Source organism: Zerene cesonia, chromosome 9 (genome assembly GCF_012273895.1).
Source record: "Zerene cesonia ecotype Mississippi chromosome 9, Zerene_cesonia_1.1, whole genome shotgun sequence".
Classification (NCBI taxonomy): Eukaryota; Metazoa; Arthropoda; class Insecta; order Lepidoptera; family Pieridae; genus Zerene; species Zerene cesonia.
Window position 1 is genome coordinate 1,387,783 of NC_052110.1, and position 22,639 is coordinate 1,410,421.

Below are 22,639 nucleotides of genomic sequence, written 5' to 3' on the forward strand. Positions count from 1 at the left end.
TTCCGATCAACAACTAGTAAGTCATTACATTATTTTCTTTGAACATTTTAAACTCCATTAAAAGTTATATGTAAATATATACATTACATATAATAAATATATATAATAATGAAATATATGCAGTTGATATTAATCGTGAAATTTTATTAAACAAATTTCATAACAACACAAGCTCAAACACATAAATTTATATTCCAGTATTGAATGCGTAAACAACGTATTAGCGGTATCAAATTATGATGCAATTTAAAATAGATACGAAATAGCTTACAAGCTACCGTTTTGAAAATTACCTCAAAAATTACAGGGCAATGGAAAATGTATAGAATTGTTTCAATATTAGATTAGCTTTCATTCGGCTCGGGTTACTTCGTCTTTCCATTTACAGACCGCATAATATTATGTTTTACACACACCGCAACACCGTTTTCTCAATACGACATCTGAATGTTTAGTGATGTGCGATGCTATCGATATTATTTTGATTGTCAAGGTGTTTTTTTATTGGTTATGGGAATTTAAGGTTACATATTTAAATATGCAACCTGGAGGGTTACTGCTAAAAGTATTTAAACATCATAATACACATCATAAAAATGTGAGAAGCATTAGGCATATCTTCTATAAAGGATTAAGGAAAAAAATAATAATTATATATAACTAGCTTTTCGCCCGCGTAAAATTCGCTTATATCGCGCGACATGGTAAGACATGGTAAGACAGAGTTACTTTCGCATTTATAATATTAGTAGGGATGTGTAGGATAAGTTATACTTAACTTTTGCTACATCGAGGTTATGCTAAAATCACGCATTTACTACCTTATAAACGAGATGGCAATTTAAATAGTCTTACTCCAGATAGTTTTTATCGATAAACTGCATCCAACACTACACAAAGATACTTCATCAGGGCACGCGCCAATGTGGTAACTTCAGTAATTCAATATTATTCTTATTATTACTTTATGGTGTATTGACCACCTCGGTGCTATAATATAATATTTAGACTCATAAATGCTGATGTTTATTGGTTTATTTTTTACTAGCTGCGCCCCGCGGTTTCACCCGTGTAAGTCCGAATCCCGTAGGAAAATCGGGATAAAAAGTTGCCTATATGTTATTCCAGTTGTCCAGCTAACGTACAAAATTTCATTGCAATCGGTTCAGTAGTCTTTGCGTGAAAGAACAATACACACATCCTTACAAACTTTCGCATTTATAATATTAGTAGGATTAGTAGGAAGTAGGATTGTTAAAATAACAGAATATCGTATTGTATTACATGTAAAGTCAGAAATGGTTCGCTAAGTTGATAACACAGACATGCGTTCAAATTGTTTTTTTATTATTCTTTGGTATTTTAACTTTTGTTATTAGATTCCTTCATACTGGTTACCGAATGTTTAAATATTATGATATTAAAACTAAAATTATATGTACAAGCCCTTTTGCCTTTGAATCTAGATCTTCCTTCAGTGCATAAATGAAAGTATTCTATACGTCGGGCTCATAATAAAATGATTAAATCGCGTTTAAAATCCGTTAAACAGTTTCGAATTTGATTAAGAATGTAAATAATGCTAGAGAAGATAGTAATCACCAAAAAGCTACACAGCACACTTCAACAATACATAAACTATGTCAAATTACACGTTGAGCAATAATTCCATCCATTAACTCATATTTAAACCGTTAAGATCCCATCATACGGCGAGCGTGCTGTATGTTTGTAGCGATATGCTAGAATCCCGCTATTTTATGTATTTGAATGTGTAAACCTTTTTTTTTGTTCTTACACCTTCATTTTGTATTTGATAAAGTTTTTATGTGTTTTATCTCTTACTTCATATGTATATGTCCATAGGTGTATGTGTATATGGGGAGTATTTATTTATTTTTATGTGCAAAAATAGACAGAAGTTAAGTAAAATTTATTTAAGCTGAAGCAATGTTAATAAGACATATTGATATTTATATTATTAGTATGTTAAAAAACGTAACGAAGGTCTAGTCTTTAAGTACAACTACAATGGATGAAGCATGATTCGCTGGTGGATTTAATTCTGAAATTATTGTGGTGAGGTTGAGATTAGATCTGAATGCAATCGGTATATTCGTATGAGAATGGCTTTTAATCTCTTTAATGAAATTGCAATTATTGGAAAGCATATTTTAATTGAAATCATTACTTTATTGTCCTGAAATAGTAGTATCATGTTGTTCACTGACGCTAATTTTAATTATGAAACTAAAAAATTTTTTAATATTAACATTTATAAATGACTTTTCCTAACTTATTGCATATCTAGACAGTGAAAAATTTTAAAAGAATAGACAAAAATCGATCATGAGAAGGAATTCGAATCTGTCTTTTGCTGTACATTTAACGCTATTAAACTGAAACTGAAAGTAAAATTACATCCTGTTATAGCTAGATATAATTTGAGATATATAATAAATATAAAAGCTGCCTACATATATATTAAATAGCTAGCTAGATATAATATAAATATAAAAAAAACGCCCAAGAAACGCGTCGTGCAACCGCGCCTGGTGTGAAAGCGCATCTAATGACCACATTACCGTTGTCCGCGATACGCAATGGGCTAATAAATCAAAACTTAAACGCCGCTTTATTCGTTGCTAGATGAAGTGCACTGTGTGCCCACTTAGGTGGCAGTGCCTTACACCGATGTGGCTACACTATAATTAAAGTCATTTACTTAATAAAAGCTAAGGAAGCATTAAAAATCCTGTCTATTCATTAAATTGTTCATACGGACTTACATTTCTTTTTATTTTCAATTTACGTGCACGGATTGTTTTTAAATAATAACAAAATACTGTTACCTACAGTAACATCTTATTCTCATTTGAAAGTCATTATATCATCTACATTCAGTTTTATTTTAAATCCTTTCTTTTAAAAATCTCTCCCCTTTGACAGAATTAACTTCACCTCTCTAGATTATCGGTTTAAATCAGTTAATTTCTTCATATCTACTTAGAAATACTTTACTGGACGCTCGTCCAGGTTCCGCCCGGATATCAAGATTCCTGTTTTATCCCAAGGGAGCATTTAATCGGGATAAGAAGTATCCTATTGCCCAAGTCAGCTCATACCCAGTCTAACTTTTCTGTTATAAACTAAATTTAATCAAAATACATTCAGTAGTTTCAAACATACAAACAAAGAAACTTTCACATGAATAATATTAGTACGTAACGGTGTAACAGTTACCTATGATCAGTGCAATCCGTTTTACGATGTGCCTCTATCCTGGTAGGATCCTTACTTTGTGTAAATCCTGACTGCTTAGCCAAGTTTAGACTTATGATTTATTTTACTTGAACTTTAACGAGCTTGTTAGATCTTCTATTTAACATAATATTGCTTTGCAGTTTTGTAATAACATTGTCGATTGATAATTTGATTCTTTTTTCAAGAAAATATTACAGAAATTAAGTGACTCAGTAATGTTTGCATTTTAATGATTGCGGGTATATGGATGGTTGTAAATTCAGATATTTTCATTGTATTTTTCATAAGCAAATGAAATTTTAAGGGTAAAATAAGAGATGAATATTTCTATGACGTAAGGCTATCATTCGATAACATATATGCAAAGATATACTTAGAATTATATATAATACTAGCTGCACCCGGCAAACGCTGTTCTGCCTTACTCTTATCGTTTAGTGGTATGAAAAATAGATGTTAGCCGATTCTCAGATCTACCCAATATGCTTACCAAATTTCAGAGGAATCGGTCAAGCCGTTTCGGAGGAGTATGGAGACTAACATTGTGACACGAGAATTTTATATATAAGATTATATATATATAATATTGCGAGATCATCATCATCATCAGCCCATATATGTTCCCACTGCTGGGACACAGGCCTCCTATGAGGGTTCAGGCCATAATCCACCGCGCTGGCTAAGTGGGGGTTGGCAGATGTCACATGTCGTTTTTCCTCACGATGTTTTCCTTCACCGTTTTAAGCAGTGGTGATGTTATACACATGTGCAGATAAATTGAAAAATCAATTTATTTCCTGAAGTCGATAAGTCCGAACCGCCCGCTCGGTCTCGAACCCCGACTTATCGTTTTTGAAGTCCGTGGTTCTCAGCACTGAGCTACCACTGCTTTATATCTATACATACTTATATCTATATTGTGGGATACAGTATACCAATTTTTCATAAAAGATCGATTACTGATTTTAAATATAACACTATTTTCCAACAACAGAAGGAACAGAGGCTTATTTGTAAGGGTCCATTAATATCGAGTGCCATCACCACATTATTACATGTCACGGTGACGATGCGCAGGCGCCGCGCGTGTACTAATCTTGTAACTTTTAGAGATCCGTTAAGGCATGAGCTATGGTTAAGAAAATCGTAAATTATTCCAATATTTTGACGATTTTTGTAGCTATGACAGGACGAGTCTGACATAAATTTAGTTCCAAGCCGAAAAATAAGAAAACTTTACGTAAATTTAGTGTGGATTTCTTTTTCCTTTTTTTATATTATAACTGATGGTTCGTCTAACAGTAAGGGTTAACAAAAGCCCACAAACATTTGCAGAGGTGGAGCCTCTACAAATGCGTTGCTAGTATTTTAATCATGAGGGATGAGGAAAGAATTGACGACAGGAATAAAGAAATGGCCAGGGAAGGGCGAGGAAAAGTATACAAAAATCACTCAAAATTGGCATACTACTATTTCACAGTGATTTTCTGTGGAGATGCGGTACCTGCCCCGGTACCCAGGTGGCTAAATTCGTGCCATAGCGTGCTGGACCACTTTAAAAAAACTATCACCTGCTATAGTACTTCTTGACTTTAAAGAAAACAATATAAACATTACATTTTCAATAAATTCAATCAAGTCTACAAGAGTATTAATAACCCCGTATATTTAAACGAATTCATACAGAACCCAATTAATAAACCAGATACACCCAATTTTCCTAACATTAATTGATATTAGGTTATTCGGAACGATTGATCTCCTTGTGCCTAATCTGAAGTGCTCTTGTAATAATTATAAAAGCCATTTACTGTGAGCTAATCAAAGATTTAATAGATCGACCCGACATTAAGAAAACTATACGTTAATTTAACATATACTATCCGTAAGAACAGTATGTGACGATTACTTAAAGAAGAAGATTTTAAGATGTAGATTTATGACACACAAAATATACACGTTTTATAATATTTCAGGCAGCTGAATATAGTTCAAAGGTTCAAATGCAGAATAGTTTTCCTTATAAGAAAACTGATTTTGAAAGAAACGCTTAATTTGATTATTTATAATTGTAGGAAAAATTCATCACAATTCTGAGAGGCGTCATACAATAGAATTATGAGAGAATGCAGCTAATTTGGAAAGCAGGTCTACTTCTAGATAGACAAAATACTTAGGCTAGTAGCTAAAGGTAACTTCCAAAGTAATTTTGTACATCCAGTCAACATTAAGACAGTTGGAACAGTGCGTGATCACGTGCCATAATTGTAATATCATCGCGAGAGATTGATGGCCGCTTTTTTAATGTAAAACCATTTAGAACGATCACCAGTGATCCAACACACTGCATAATGTATTTAATGGCTTATAATATGTGGTACTTAATGGGTTTTTATGGCGGATCGTCTCATTTAATGTCCATAGGTTTGTGAACTATTCGGACGTACTGTGATATTTTATGTGTCATCGGAATTAAAATTATTATAATCACCAATAATGCACCGTTAGATTTTTATGATTACATATTTACGGTAGATGATGAAGTAGTTGCCTTGGTTTTATTTAGTTTAGACTATATTGTGCTGTTCTTGTGTCTGTTAATTTTACGCATGATATACCAGAAATTATATAGAAATACAAATGTTCGTATATAATAAGATTCATAAAGATATTGTCCATTTCTTTCTTCTTACTGAAATAATTCAAAGATTAAAAAGTCAGTTGAAAGTCAAATAACCGATACTAGCATTTTCTTGTGTTTGATTAAATTTACTTAAATATCTGAATAAAGTGTGTAATGAAGTGAATAAATCGCATTTATAATCCGTTTGTCTTTAATTTCTAACTGATACTAATAACAACAGTATATTATGAAGACGTTTAAATTTGAGTAAGTTTTGCTGTCTTGCTCCTATCTCCCATCATACTTAAAATAAAAGGCCGTGTGCACATCACTGTCATAAAGTTGATAATAATGAATGCCACTGAAACCTTTTGTGTCGTGACTATTTGCGAATGTGGTCCATTAACCAAAGATAAATGTTTATAATATTGTTTTGACTGTATGGGAAATATACTTCAGTATTCCGATATAAAACAAGGTGAGGAAATATCTATTCATCATCATCATATTTCCTTGCCTATTCTATCCAATACCGATTATTTTCCTTTTATTTCAAACAACTTATAAACCATATCGATATAGATAAATTTCAATATATACATAAGCAGCTACAGTTGTAGGCTGATTTTAACTCTGTTACAACGGAGAACCTACGGCACTTTATAATTCTCAAACGCTTTTTGATTTGTGTCCCAACATCAGATTTATAAACAATTATTTTGAAATTATAAACATTTATTTATCAACAAGTATTGTGAAAATGAGATAAGTAATATTTAAACATCTAAGCATTGTTAAACAACATTGCTTGGAATTTATTTTGAAAACATCTACCAAAATAAAAAAAAACAAATAAATTTTAAAATAAGAACAATGTTTAATGATGGTAAAATAAGAAAATGCTGCAAAGTGCCACTTTATCACAGTACAGAAAAAGCAATAGAGTGCTTCCATTATGCTACACAATTTTTAGTAAAAACATATAAGGCAGACAGTATGGAGGATGAATTCGATATAGTTTTGCTAAATGAAGCGTGCCAACTCTATGGTTTTGTATATCGCTAGTGGCTATCTTCTTTATTTTTATTTAGCTCATCTATTACAATCCTTTGTTTGCTGTCGTTCCTTCATCGTTTTAAGAAATTCAACCTTATTCTCCAGACATAGGATATAAATCAAGTTGTTGCGTTTAATCTTATATTTGCAAAATAAGCCATCAGAAGTTATTGGAACTTGTGCTTGGTGTTACAAATGATTTATGATTTTGTTCCGCTTTTTTTTATAAAGTTTTGTTATAAAGTTCAAACTGATATGTTTGTGGAAATTGCTTTGTGGATAAAGTTGTGAAACTAAACATTAACGATCATGCAATTTTTACATCACTGAATTTAGAATTAGTTAATGGTCATGGGTTCAAAAAGTAAAAAGCTTTATTGTATATGTTCAAATTTACATATTATATGAATAAACGTATGATATAATGTAGGATTAGTATCGCAAACCTATTATTAATGAGATATCTACAATAAATCCACAAACACACACAACTATACGGGAATCTTTATGGGATTTTTTATGTTGTAAGCCTTAATTGGCTATTTTTTTAATCTTGTTTATTTGTTTATTTATAATAAATTTACAATTTATAATTGTACATGCATTTCAGGTAAATTAAATGTATTATTGCTATGTTGTTAACCTGCAAAGCTGTTGTATTATTGTTGGATTGATTCCTACCACTATCATTTTAAGCAGTTTATGAAATGTGAACTAACAAATACTATAACACATAATATTCCTTCCACTACATTCTCATCTCATCTTTTTGCTATTGTTTTTCAGGTAAGAAACCAAGCCAACCTTTAATACCAAGCCAACATTTATTGGTTATCAAGAGAAACAGTATATAAAAAATGCTGAAGTTCTAACAAGGATTCCATCTCTTATTTCTTTTTTTTTTTTTAATTCTGATCTATTGATTTTCTACATCATATATCATGCTATCGTCACACAATTCACGTCATATTATGCCTCCAACTTCGAAATGAAAGTTAATCTGACGTCTAGTATATACGCCTTGATCGATCGATGCACCTTACAAGTTTAACACTGCGTACAAGATAAAAGATATTGTTTTAATAACGTCTTTATTACCCGGTCTATAAGATATACGTTTGTGCAGGCTGCATTCGTTAATGCAATTTATATTGTTGTTGATTTATTCGGTGTCACTTTTTTGTGATGGGTTACAAAAGGTGAAGGATTAGAAAGGTGTAACTGAACTCTATGGTTGACTTAATTTAACGGTTCGATTTGAGTTTAAGATCTGTTTATATGTATTTAAATTACGCTTTATTTATTTGATATTTTATGAAATACTTTCTATAGCTATACACACTTTTAAAAATATATTCTATTTCTGATTACTTACTTGTTTTAAGCTTCTCATAAAATTAATGAAGTTTACATACCTGAAACAGAAAATAATTTTTTATTTAGATACAAAAATGCCACTTTCAACTATTAATATATGTATAAATATATATAACTTGTAATTAGGACCTCATTTTCTGATTAATTACAATTTTAATAGAGCTTTAGTGTTAAGTACAAAAAGTAAATGCAGCTAACTAGTATATATATACTAGTTAGCTGCATTTACCAGTTAATAAGTTTTCATTCCTATTCTGGAGACATATCATACAAAGCCTCTTTTTAAATATAAACCTAACAATCGCCACCTAAAAATCGCCCAAATCATTTCTTATCCATAATTAACAGCTATCTAAAACAAAATTTGAAAAGATGCAAAACTGTACGCAGCAAGCTGGGATGCAATAAGAGTAAGGATACTATTAGTAGGAACTGATATTATAAATGCGAAAGCTTGAAGGATGTATGTGTATGTGTATGTATGTTTGATACTCTTTAACGCAAAAACTACTTAACCGATTGCAATGAAATTATGTACGTAGATAGCTAGACAGTTGGAATAAAACATAGGCAACTATTCATCCCGATATTCCTACGGGATACAGACGCGGGTTAAGCCGCGGGGCTCAGCCAGTACTTTATAATTTATTTAATTGTTGTAACTTAGTATCAAGTAGCTACGAGCTATCGGCTATGAGCTTACTAATGCGCTTGGGGCCTTGGGCCATTACTGATTGCACATAAGTTACCCGTGATTTGATGTAATTTTGTTTTTGTTGCGTATGGGCATGGTAAGTTTGCTTTCGTGAGTGTGTTTATGATTGTTTATAATAATTAGATATATTAAATAGCATACATATAGTGTTATATTCTATATCATTTAAATTCTTATTTTTAACACGCTTATATATTTACATGTATGTTTCTGCGTCCGACTCCTCAGACTCGATGTCGATCCATTTTAAACGGACTATTAATTCATACTTTGTACACTTATTAAGGTTCGATGACAGTACAGTAATATCATGAGTTTATCTTATTATCCTAGGATTGCCTGGATTAATTATGTGTCCTTACGCATTCTTTGTATAAGAGCAAGTGAGATAATTTAATTAATTCCAACATTTAAGCGTATTTTTTTGTTTTTTTTTTTAATTATATTTTGACATTTGTACATGGTATTTTTTGTTTTTGATTTTACGCGAGTATTATTATACATTCAGAAATTAATTACTTTTAGACGGGAGCAGTCTCCCCGTGACCACGCTCGCTGTAAAGTGTTCGAAACGTCGGGTTAATAGCATAATGAATAAATCGCGTTTAAAATCCGTTAAAAAGTCTTTAATTTCTATTTGTACATGTCATTAGCAAATATTTAAAATTATTTAAAGGTTAGATAAATTCTTATCGTCAGGCGAGAATAGAACTCAATATTTCTCTAAATTTCGTTTCATAATAAAATCAATCTATTTCGTATATAGTAATTATAAAATATACGAATAGACGTCAAATTATACAAATTCGAGCAATATAAAATTGAATTCTATTCCAATAACATACCACCGAATTAAATTCATTAATCAGCCTGTGCTTCTTAGAAATCTGGATACCATTCGCAGAAGGTCTGAAGGAAAATCGACCCGCACTTCTAAGAAGCTAAAACCACAGCTATTAAACGTTAGTCATTTACTTAGGGGGTTCATCTTGCATAATTTGCATTAAAAAGAACTTATTACAAGAAATATCAGATTTAATATGGGGTTAATACAAATATGGTTTTAAAGTGCGTTGTGTAGATTATTACATCTTATATATAAAATTCTCGCGTCAAAATGTTAGTTACCCTAGTCCTCCGAAAGGGCTGGACCGATTCTCATTAAATTTTGTGTACATATCGGGTAGGTTTGAGAATCGGCTAACATCTATTTTTCATTTCCCTAAATGATAAGAGTAAGGCAGAACAGCGTTTGCCGGTTCAGCTAATTTAATTATAAAAACAGAATTCGGTAAAGTTTAATATTTCTTAGAAAAAACAATACACAATACAGTGATTTTCACGTGTACATCTTATCTTTATTTTCCTTAACTGGGAAAGGGATTTTTCTAAAAAACATTTTATCTGAATATTTAGTTCTATAAATTCACAGAATAATAAATGTATCGTTAAAGAAAAGGTTTTTTCTAAAAAACAAAATGTTTATAAATATACCAAAGTTATACACAATAATATATTGTATTGTAGTATTGTACCCAAAACATTTCGGAAAACTCGTTGAAGCTTTTATTTTATTACATCTTCATGTCACAAGAGAATTATTTTAAAAAGCCATTAATCTGCCTCATATTGTCAGTTTTGAGGCTATTAACAATGTTTATTAGCTTTTCAATGAAAATATCTCGCATTTTTTAAACGTCTCATAATCGTCAAAGAGAGTCGTGACTAAAATCGACATATAAGTTTGGATAAAATCTGGTTTAACCGCTCATTAAACGCGAGATTCCCGCCAAGTTGACGAGTAATAAATGCGTTATGTTTTTTGTTAAATTTTATGAACCTTTGTCTGACGTTTTGACTTTCTAAATGATTTGCGATATGAAGATGGATAATGTTTATATGGGCAGATATTAATGTGAAAATTTGTTTTTCTGTGAGATTTTTAGGTTTCTTTGTTATTAAGACATTTGCGTCATGTTGGTAAGAAGCAATGACAGGCGCGTCAAATAATTAGTGTAATTTTTATACTAAGTCACAGTTAAATTAATCAATAATATTAAATATCCGATGCTATTAAAGGTTCTGAGTTAGTGTGTGAGTTATGCATAATGGTCGAGTCATCAAATTTACGAAATTAGAAGCATAGGCAGGTATATAATCTTTGAGCTTATAATGTCTTATGTGATAATAGAATACAATTCATACAATTATAACTAATTATTTCTACCATCTTTCAAATTGTTCTAAATACGTTCTCGTATTACACAAAATATGAAAAAGTCTTAAATTTCGTCTACATCTGTAGGTATCCGAACTCAAACCAGCTATTTTCATTATTTTGGACCACAATTAAACAGTCCTAATTGTCAATAAAACAAAACTAAAGAACGATTTAATTCTTTCTCATGCAATGGAGCGAGAATGTTCTTCCCACGTTTTAAATGCATAATTATGTTATTATCTTTTACTTACTGTTATGATACATTTTAGTAAACAAAATGGTGTAAGCTCTGTGTCGGTATATTTTTTTCAAAGAAATAATAATACGTTTTGAAGAAATGTTAAAAGAACTGGCGGTCAGCAGATTTATTTTAAAAATCGAATCAGAAGATGTATATAATATCAACACAATTTAAGCATATGAAATTTGCATTGTTATAATGAATTCACTCAAATAAATTAATTTAATTTTATTCAAGTATTTACTAATTATGTTATATTGTTTATGATAAGTTTATTGTTTATGTAATATATAATCATCGGTAAATTGAACACATTCAATAAGGTGTCAAGTTAACATTAACAACATAATTATATTTATGTTTATGAATGTTCAAGAACCGTTGTGAAGATTTGAAAATTAATGTTGAAATAAGATTTCTTGATAAGAATATAAATTCAGCATAAAACATACATAATTGTATTTCATTGACGTTGAACATTTGCTCAATTGGATAGATAGTAATTGAATATCTTAAAACGAAAGTTATTGAGGTAGAGAGATAATGGCTGTGTTTTAGAAGCTTTATCCTTTTATTTATTAAATGAGAAAGAAATTATAAGTCTATAGAGTGATTCAAAGGCGCATTTCACCTAAACGTTAATTTCATTTGATAGAATGTATTTGCCATTAATGGTATGAAACATTTTGAGTAATAAGTCCTAACACGATTCCTATAGAATTTGATCAAAAAACATATTGGAAGAATAGTGAAAAACCGGCGTAAATCTAAATAAAGCTAAGCAAAACTTGTGTTACAAGTGGATGTAATTTCATTTATAGTAACGGTAACTGCGCTAAAGTTTTAAACAAAGAATCACATAACTTAATAAAGCGTGATTATGGTGTTATTAAAGTTCTTACTTACCAGATGGACGGACCACGTGTGGCCAATTACGAGACAAAGGGCCTTAGGTCATTGTGTTTGTTGACACTGCTAAGTGTACGTTCATTTTCTAAGAGTACGTAAATGTTTTACGCGTATGAAATTATATCATTTTCGATATACATTGTTGCTTGTGGGTTGGTGTTTTATTATTGTACCGGTACTGGCACATCGATGAATACATATTATGAAAAATTTACTCGTTAATTCCCTGGTCAAAATAATGCTTTTGTTTTTCAATACTGTATTTATATGCCATTCTAAAAATATTAATGACTTATTCGAATTACTTCTACCTATATAGCGGAGTACAGATATTTAGAAAAAATAGACTTATTGTGTCACTAATAAAAGTAAAATGAAAAAATTAAAACACTTCATTTCAGGATAAAGGTTGTATGAGACAGGTGCCTAAACTAAGTAACTGAATATGTATATTAGGTGATGAAGCCCCCGCTCTTTCCTTCATTAGACCATATTTCGTTACATTGTATTCTTTGCTTAATAAAACAAACAAAAAGGTTAAATAACGGTTGTTATATGAAGCCACTGGTATCTATACTAGTTGTTAAATATTGCATAAGAGGGACGGAGTATTCCGCGCAAATTGCAGTATTAGTTCGTCAACTAATGATCAGGGGGAGGAGGGGGGAGGGCGCAAAATGCTAAAATGTCAAGGAGCAGACCTTTCGAATGTAGTGTGTCAGTATGTCACAATTATCCAACTCGGTTGAACTGTGTTATTGGTTTATTGTTTTTTCTCTTATAATTACGAACTTCCATATTTAAATAACGCTAATTTTTATCTACAACTAGCTTTCGCGCCCGCGGGTTCGCCCGCGTGAAATTCGGTCATATCGCTTTCATCTCCCTATTTCAACTCCTTCTACCCTTTTTTTCGCGATAAAAATCATCCTATGTTCTTTCTCAAGTTCAGTTCTACCTTCATACAAGATTACATCAAAATTGGTTCAGTGGTTTAGGCGTGAAATCGTAACAGACAGACGGACAGACAGAGAAAGCTACTTTCACATTTATAATGTTAGTAGGGATGGATGATTCACTTATAAGTACAGTGGATGACCAGGTAAGAAGTTAGAGGACCCGTGTTCGTTACCTGGCGGAGGCAATACAATATGAGTGTACTAATAGTAGAAGAGAGTGAAGTAGAGGTAAGAGAATATTCTGGTAGTAGGAGAGTTCTAATTATGGCTTGTCATATAACTGATCGCACATTGACGATCGATCATCGAATTTATAGAGCTATTCTCACTCAAGAATTCCTCTTTCTTATTGTTTTAACAAACATTTTACTCCATTGTTAAGTAAGAAACAATTTTAACAATCAACACACGGCTAATAAGAAATCCATTTAACAAATTATTCAATATCTCCAGTCTTACTTTAAAGCTTTGAAAACCTTTTGAAGTGCCATAAAAATGCATTCTAATCCGCTTCATAGGCAGCGGCAATAAATTATTATTCTGCGTAAAACAAAAACAAGTTAACAGTATGGACATGTCTGGACATGATAGGTCTGCTGGAGTAAACAGTGTGTCATTTGTTAAATCTTGTGTATACCTGAATGTATGCGTGATATATTTATGTGAATCGGTTTTTATATTTGGATGCGATATCCTAACGTGCCATACTCAAAGAACCATTTAAGGTGTTATTTTTATCATTAATTTCTAATTGTATATAATAATATAAAATTTAAGTAGGTACTTATAAATTTGCAATGTTCATAAATATATCGTTATTTTAATTTATTTAAGGATAAATGCGGAAAATCATACTATATAATATTACGGTAAAGATGTTTGCTTAATTAAGAACAAATAAATGATTTAAAATTAACATTAATAAGTACACAGTTCCATGTATTTAAAATTAGGATAACATTATTCCATATAACATACATTATAAAATATCAAAAAACAATAATTACACTTATCATCAAATGCTATTCTATAAATAAATCGACATTTAATTAAAGATTCTCGTCACTCTATTTTTATCCTTATTCCATCTCATCAAAGATAAACATTGAATGATAAAGAAATAAATTAAAGAAACTGTAAACTTCGTAACCCTAAATGAAGGCTAGACACCTGTTTTAAACAACACCTGTGGAATATTTAAACTCCCCTTTTTCGACGAAAAAACGTGGCTTGTACACAGTTATCGCTCAAGTCGGCTTTACATGCTTACGATCTGTGAAATTGGCTTATCGTATCATATAATAATACATTCTACCATGTACAAGATGCGTTAACAAAATATATTAGATGTTTTAAACTTAGTAAAATATCAACCGATCGAAAACTTGATTAAATTCTTTTCAATCACGAAACATCGTAAGGGTTTCGTACAACAAATGGAGGGACAAAATTAAACAAATAATAAATTAACGCTTAAGAGAGATATGTACAAGTTTGTTTATATTTTCATAATGGAATTTATCTATCTTTCATGACGTTTTTATGTTTTCATAATGAAATTTACGTATTAATCTTCATTTAATAAATAGTTATCCTACTAATATTATAAGCGCGAAAGTTTGTAAGCATAGATAGAGGATGAATGGATGTTTTTTACTCTTTCAAGCGAAAACAGCTTATCGTATCTATATTAAATTTGGTACAGAGATAGATAACAGTCTTGATTCGCTCATTGGGTACTTTATACCCGGGTACAACGCGATTGACGCCGCGGGTTACAGCTAGAATGATTAGAATAGAATCATCGTCAAGATTGGAAGAATCTTCATGCAATATGATGCACATGCCATATATGCATGCAACGGATCGTGTAGAACCAACATTTCACAGCACCTGTGTTATGTTTCACGTCCCCTTGCATGTGCAAGCCATTCGGGAGCAAAAAATCTGGCACTGGGGTAATCGCTCTAAAAGCATTGTTAGTTTACGTTAAGCACAATAAAATGTTTGTATGAAGGGCGTTTGGGATTCTGTTGTACTGTAAACTGAACCTGTGGAAATCGAAACAGAATGTAGACAGTGCTTACCACTTTATAATATACTAGCGGTCCACCCCGGCTTCGCCAGTAGTACATATATAGTCTATAGCCTTTCTCAATAAATCGGCTATCTAACACTGAAACAATTTTTTCAAATCGGACCACTAGTCCCTGAGATTAATGCGTTCAAACAAACAAACGAACTCTTCAGCTTTATAATATTAATATAGATTAAATATTATTATTGAGTACATTTATTTTATCTAAATTTTATTGCAAACGCTAACAAATCGTTTCATAAGCTATAATTAATATGATGAAGTGATAGCTAGAGAGATTTATAAATTATATTGTTATTTGCCAAAAAAACATTAAAATAACAGCGGACCCAGCTCTGGGCACAGCCTGTCTAGTTGGGCCATGTATACAATGGAATACTGCATGTCACCTTAAGGTCTGTCCTCTGATACGGTACTGGTCTACTCGGATAATACTATGTTATCGCAATAAAAATACAACAAACGAATATGTGTCTGATCCTGTTGACAAAATAATTATATTTTAATTAAAATTCAGTTAAAGGCTACCAGAAACTGCTCTGTTTTATTTAATGAAATGTATGGTGTGATGTAAATATTGGCCAATTTAAGTAGGTACTTGATAAGCGACAAAGTATGATAATATACAAGATGCATTTACTACGTTGATTTAAATAAATAAAAAATATGTACATGTATATCCTACTAATATTATAAATGCGAAAGTTTGTAAGGATGTGTGTGTGTTTGTTGCTCTTTCACGCAAAAACCCCCGAACCGATTGTAATTAAATTTGGTACGTAGACAGCTGGACAACTGGAATAACATAAAGGCAACTTTTTATCCCGATATTCCTGCGGAATACGGACTTACGCGGGTGAAACCGCGGGGCGCAGCTAGTTTAACATAACAACAAATAGAAAAGTTCGTTATAATTAATGTAAATTCTTGTAAATTAACCACAATTTGATATTATTATTCAGAGTTATCCATGAATGAAATTAATGTTGCAAGTGTATTTATTAAGATGCTGCGAAAACCTTTGTAAATAATATTATCATTTGCATAACGGTTACCCGACACTAGAAGTTTTAAAGTTTAATTGCGTGGAATGGGATTGTTCAAATTATGTTTCGTGGGGTGGTGTTTTCTTGCTTTTAAGAAGTTACTTTAATACCGTTATGGTCACATACAACGAAATACCATACAGAAGTATCGTATTAGTGTATGATGGAAATAGATTTGGGGTTTGAATCTCAACTTTGTAACTCTTATTGGACTGATGTTAAACATTATTAATTGATTTAATTTAATTACAAATAAGATTATAAGATACTAGCGCTTATTGTAGCATATTTCTTTATATAGTGGGAATGGAACCCACTTATCTCTACTGTTACCCAATACACCATTGGACAACTTCGTCGTACAAGAAAAATCATTTAACAATTCACATAAACGAAAAGAGTGTCTGCCCCATACCCCACATGGGGACATTCCCACCATAACACCGATAGGATGAAATGAATTCGTTATTCCAAGAATTATCGACGCCATTGTAGCAGCGTGAAAAAATAATCGATTGTTGCATCGATGCCTTTTCAAAAACAAATCGGAAAAAAGTCGATCTTTTTCCACTCGAATGATAATCGTAAGCGTGACTTACCTTCGGTTGTTGTATTTTAATTGTAATAGACCACACCTAAGGATTAACATGAAGAACATTTAAAATAGGTCCTATACAATTAAACACACTTATAAAGTAAGTAACACACATAATATATTATAGTAGTTATATGAGATGAATTTTGCTTTGAGTGAAATTCTTATTAGAAATATGTAATGTTTAAATGATAGTACATTTATGTGAAACATTATAATCATTATAAACGGTTGCCAGAATTGCTATTTTTATATATCATGCTTTTTTCTCTAAAAATACTTTTCTTTTACCTTCACTAGGTACATATATACCTAATCTGTTTGTAAAGAATAAAGACAGAATACTTTACAAGTACATAATTTCGTTTTTAAAACATATGAAACAATTACCTATTTATATTGATACAAATACTTTTTAATGAAACTTATAGAATAAACAATATGAAAAAATAAAAGCTGTACGCAAAATACGCATCTTTTATTGTTAATTGAATAATAATATATTATGAAATATTTGCCATAATATCTAATAAGATTTCGTTTTCTACTACAATGATAGCTAATGATTTTCCTTTCGAATGTCGAGTCCAATATCAGTGTTAAACGGATTAAGTTATACACTTTTAGTATGGAATATAATAACAATGTTATAATGTAATATAACAATTTACTTTCTTACTGAAACACTTCTGGTAATATTGTCTTTATTTACAAGCTGGTGTTTTAGTGTTTTTTATTCCGTTCAAAGTAATATCAATTTAGAATTTTCTTTTCAGTATAACCAACCCAGATTTTTGATATAGTCTTTATTTATAAAGTAAAATTATTTTTAAAGATATTATGTGGTCATTTATAAAGCTAATGAAATAATTAAGCTCCACCGAAATTGTATGTCTTATAATGTAGAAAAGATAAATATTTTTATTTTGGTATCTTTTAATATTTTCCAAGGGCACATTTTCCACATGTAGTCTTATAATTTCTGTAGTCGAAGCCAGATTCTTACGTTATACGTAAGATATAAATGAATATATATCACGCTTCACGTAACAAACTTATTTTTAATATTATGCAGTCTTTTTATATATACTTTAATTAGTTATTCATATTAAATTAAGTTTTGCGTTAACCGCCTCTTAAATTGAACTTGGGCCAATTCGCTTCGTGACTGTTTCCACGATTCAGAGCGACTTCATGTTTCGAGTTTGAACTAGTTTATCGTTTATCCCTTTCTAAGGTCCTACGAATTTCTCAAAAATAAAGCTTGAACGTAAAAGATATGGCGCGTAATTTTCTTCTAGGTTCTAGTACCCTAAATATCTAGATTTAAATGTGTAAGATTAATTGTAAGTGTTATATTTATAATATGTTTTAAAAATGAAGGCTTTATGCAGTAATTTGAGCATAAAAATTTCCTTCGGTATCATGTATAAGAAAGTTATTGCTTAATTAAATTTTAACGAACACTGCGTTCGTGAAATCATAAATATTGTTTTCATTGTTATTACAAATTAAATGTGTACGAAAAATAAAAGCTGCTATAAAAATTTATTAATTTTACAGAATGCACATTTTATTTATTGCTTGAATTCCTTTTTATTTATAATCACGGCTTTATCAAGAAATACTCTATCTAATAAGAGACTTTATCATAGTCCGTTTAAGATTATTGTAAAATTTTTCACCAGATTAGAGATTTCTTTTTTAAATTTTATTTATATACTCAAAGGTCCTACCCTTAAAAATAAGTTTTTATTTATCTCTAAATATTATTTACCCAAAATAAAAACCCATATTCACTTTAAACATCGAACTGTTTGTCATTATTAAAACAATGCAGCCAACATGTAACAACATGTCTCGCAGGCTGTTATTTAGTTATTTTTGGCTTGATTGACGAGCGGCGAACACTGTTTATAATCTGTGACTTACACGCGCATATCATATAAACATTTTCAGTTAAATATAGCGTTCTATTGACGTTTATTTATATATACGTATCGTGGTATTTATAGCGAAACGTTTCGATTCTATTTTTAAATATCTAATGTAATTCGAATTTTAAAATTTCGATAGATTTGATTGCAATGAATGTGTGGGGGCGACTGGAGAAGAGTGGAGTAAAATCAAAGATTTTTCTAGAAAATAATAAATTTATTCCACAATATTAACCCACAGCGGGGAACTAAACACAATCCAGTTATTATAAAGATTACATGCGGCTTACATTATAAATTGATACTTGTGAAATAATAAATGTATAGAAAAGGCTTACATAGAAATCACAAATTTTAAATGCAATATTTACAATTCAAAAATTAAAATCTACACCATTAAGTTATTCATGATTTTTTACATTTTTTTTTTCGTTTTACACTTTATTAAAACAGAACATAATCGATTAAAATATTATTTCAACAAAATTCAGTAAATATTTACAAGTGGTAATGTAACAATTTCTTATATTTAGATTTAGATAAATTACAGAACATTTGAATTTTATCTGCCGAGGCGTATTCCACTAATATTTGGCGTAAATCGAAATTATCTACGAATAATTCATGACTATCGATCATTTGCAACTAAAATTAAGAGATCCTCAAACAAATTAATATTATACCATATTTAAATGCTACTCGCCTCATTACTATTACAATAAATTAAACTAACTGTTTCTATACTATTCAAAATTGTTAAAACAAAATAAGAGATCAAATGGAAATGTAACTAAATATAAAAACTTAACAGAACTAATGAAATTATATTTTCTACGGTCAGCAGGGAAATTTGATTTAATAATTATTAAAAAAAAATATTAGAATTAATTCATTTTCGTAAACAAAATATGCATGGTATTACGACCACATTTATCGATTTACAACAATTATGTTATCTCGTAGTAATGCAACATTATAAATGCACTTATCATTTGAGTACAATTATTGTTGAGGTTTTGTCGAACTTCACTCAAAATTTGTAAAGCAAAATTCATCGGAAGCAAAAGTGTGTTAAATGCAAGACGAATTAAAACGAACAATGCCGAGATTGTGAATTTTAATTCGTGACCACCATTTACAAATTAAGTGCAGTTTGACACAACATCTCTTGGAATACAAATACTGGACTTAAAATTACGTAACAATAGTCCAAATCTGCTTTGCAGTATCACCGTTAACAATACTTATCTAGATTCTTCTCTTATCTCACGGTATTGAAGAGAGATGACGCCAGGGACACTTTAAGGATGGCTACTACCATCACCAAATTCACGATGTAGGTCGAATTGCATCTTAAGTGGTAAGGTGGTACGTTAGGCTCGCGAGGGCACTCACCTCGGCGATTGTCCTGCACTTCTTGCCCAGGCTGTCGTGATACCAAGATGTGGCATAGGACCTCGTACAACTCGGCTAGAAGCCGGTTCAAACGTGAAAAGTTCTCCTCTGTCGCCTCCCTCTCGCTCGGCAAGTTGAATGCTATTGCCATCTTTGTCTCTCACAACGCCTTTTTCGACGGAAGAAGCGTGGACAGATTGCGGTTTGTTTTGTATACATAAATGCTGTGCGCGTTTTATGCACTTCGCTCTCGTGTGATGTTTTCAATTTTCATCCAGTATAAATGTAATTTTTTTTTGCCAACTGTACTTTAATTTGTAGGAAATATTTCCAAATCGTAAGGCAAGATAAAAGTTCAAAATTTAATATTTTCAACCTCGAATAAAATATAAAAATGTTTATAAATCACACAGAGTTCACTCAACACTTGGACACAGGCACAGTTCGATTTGGCGGCAAGGAGATCACAAGTTACGACCTCAAAAGTTCACAGATACACAAAAAGTTTTTGCGAAAACTCCGCAGCGAGCATTGTCCGTGATTCACTCGCAATTTAGCGATAACCGACGCTCGGTCGATGACACAATCGCGCTAACTAACGCACTATGCATCGCTCGGCTTTTCGTAAACAAACTGAAACTTCGCACACCGCTCTACAAAAGAGGTCGACTGACAACTATTGTACGTGCAGCCAGCGCGGAAGCGGATCGTGTAATAAGGGATAATACTTTGTGCACATCATTGCCTCGCTCGACGCGCGCGTGGCTGTGTGCGTGGTGCATAACGTAAACATACGCTCACACCGCTGCACCCTATTTGATTATAAATAGTTGAACGCACGGTAGCACGTTCCCTTCGCACTCTACCACTACAATCAACTGTGACACGGCCATCGCCGTCCCTTTCGCGCGCGCAGCGGAAAAATCTTCCGTCTCATTTCGAGCTGGTTACATCACTGTCATAACAGCATTGATAGATATAGGTGTTCTCGGTCTGTTTTCAGGAATAAATCCCTTTGCGAAAGGGATAGCACGAACGTATCGGGGTTCCGATTTGGTGGCAGAAAGCGCGGCAAAGTGAACTGACCAATGAGAGGAGCGTATTTGTATGGGGTGAGGTGACGTAAGAGAGGAGATATCGAGTGCACGGGGTTGTTGGATACGGCGCGTTCACTTTGCTCTGAGCTTTCGGCTGTGGACCTGTTACCGGGATATCTATGACTTTAACGACTCTTTGTTCACGATAACGTCACGTTTTAATGCGAGTTTAGGACCGGGCTATTTGATACCGTGATAGAATTTACGCGTGTGCTTTATTTGTAGTAATTCGGTAATGGTTGAGTTTAGTACGTCGATTTTACGTTCGCGGTTTTGCCATAAGGTAGTTTGTGCAATCGAAGGTGCTTTTTGGGTTTATTAGCGATTAGGGCCGAGTGAGAACCTTTGTTTAGACTCGATATGGGCAATAAAAATAATTGCTTTAGATGTAAAATCGTTTCGTTGAACTTAGAGTAAATGATGAAATTGTGCATCAAAGCGCTGGGAATAAATTGTATTTTAAAATTTGGCAGTGTTGTCTTTTAAGGTTGTTAGTAGTTTATGTGACTGTAAGTAGAGTAGTGCTTGAATGAATATTTAAACTGTAGATGAAATTTAAAAATATTTTTCTACTTTTACAATAAAAAATATATTGGTTAAATTTAATTAGATATGCAACTTACTAAAAAGTAAAGTAATATATTTAGGTAGATGTGCTAGTAATCAATAAATAAATTTAACTTTATTAACTTGAGCGTTTTTATAATGTGTAGAATTTGACAGAGCAAAAACATAAAAGATTAAAATTATGATACATCTTAATAGGTAGGTATTTCTGTTTTTAAACATCTTGAAAATGTTTGCCTTGCGAGTTTTACCTTTAAATAAATTAAATAACCTCAACAAAACTAATATTTCCAAGCAATGAGAGCAATGAGAGAGAGAGTTATCACTAACTTCGGAACGACTCTACATCAATGTATGAAAACGTATGATTTTTTTCAGCTCTAGAAAGGTAAAGTATGAACACAGTAAAAAGAACCACATACAATCATCAAATAAAATTTATGCTTTCATATATCATAATAAACAAGAATTCAGCAAAGCTTTTATTTTTAAAGATATTAAGTATCATTTTTCGTAGGAAACCCTACTTATAAATGATT

General features: G+C 31.5%; 1 protein-coding gene across 1 annotated transcript in view; it reads right to left on the reverse strand.

The window, feature by feature from the left end:
- Positions 1-21,318, reverse strand: part of LOC119828956 — a 92,208-nt gene extending 70,890 nt beyond the window's left edge. The window contains exon 1 of the mRNA XM_038351298.1: positions 20,437-21,318. Within this exon, the coding sequence (XP_038207226.1) occupies positions 20,437-20,587 (151 nt within the window). The 5' untranslated portion in view covers positions 20,588-21,318. The remainder of the gene's footprint in view (positions 1-20,436) is intronic.
- Between the last annotated feature and the right edge of the window lie 1,321 nt (positions 21,319-22,639).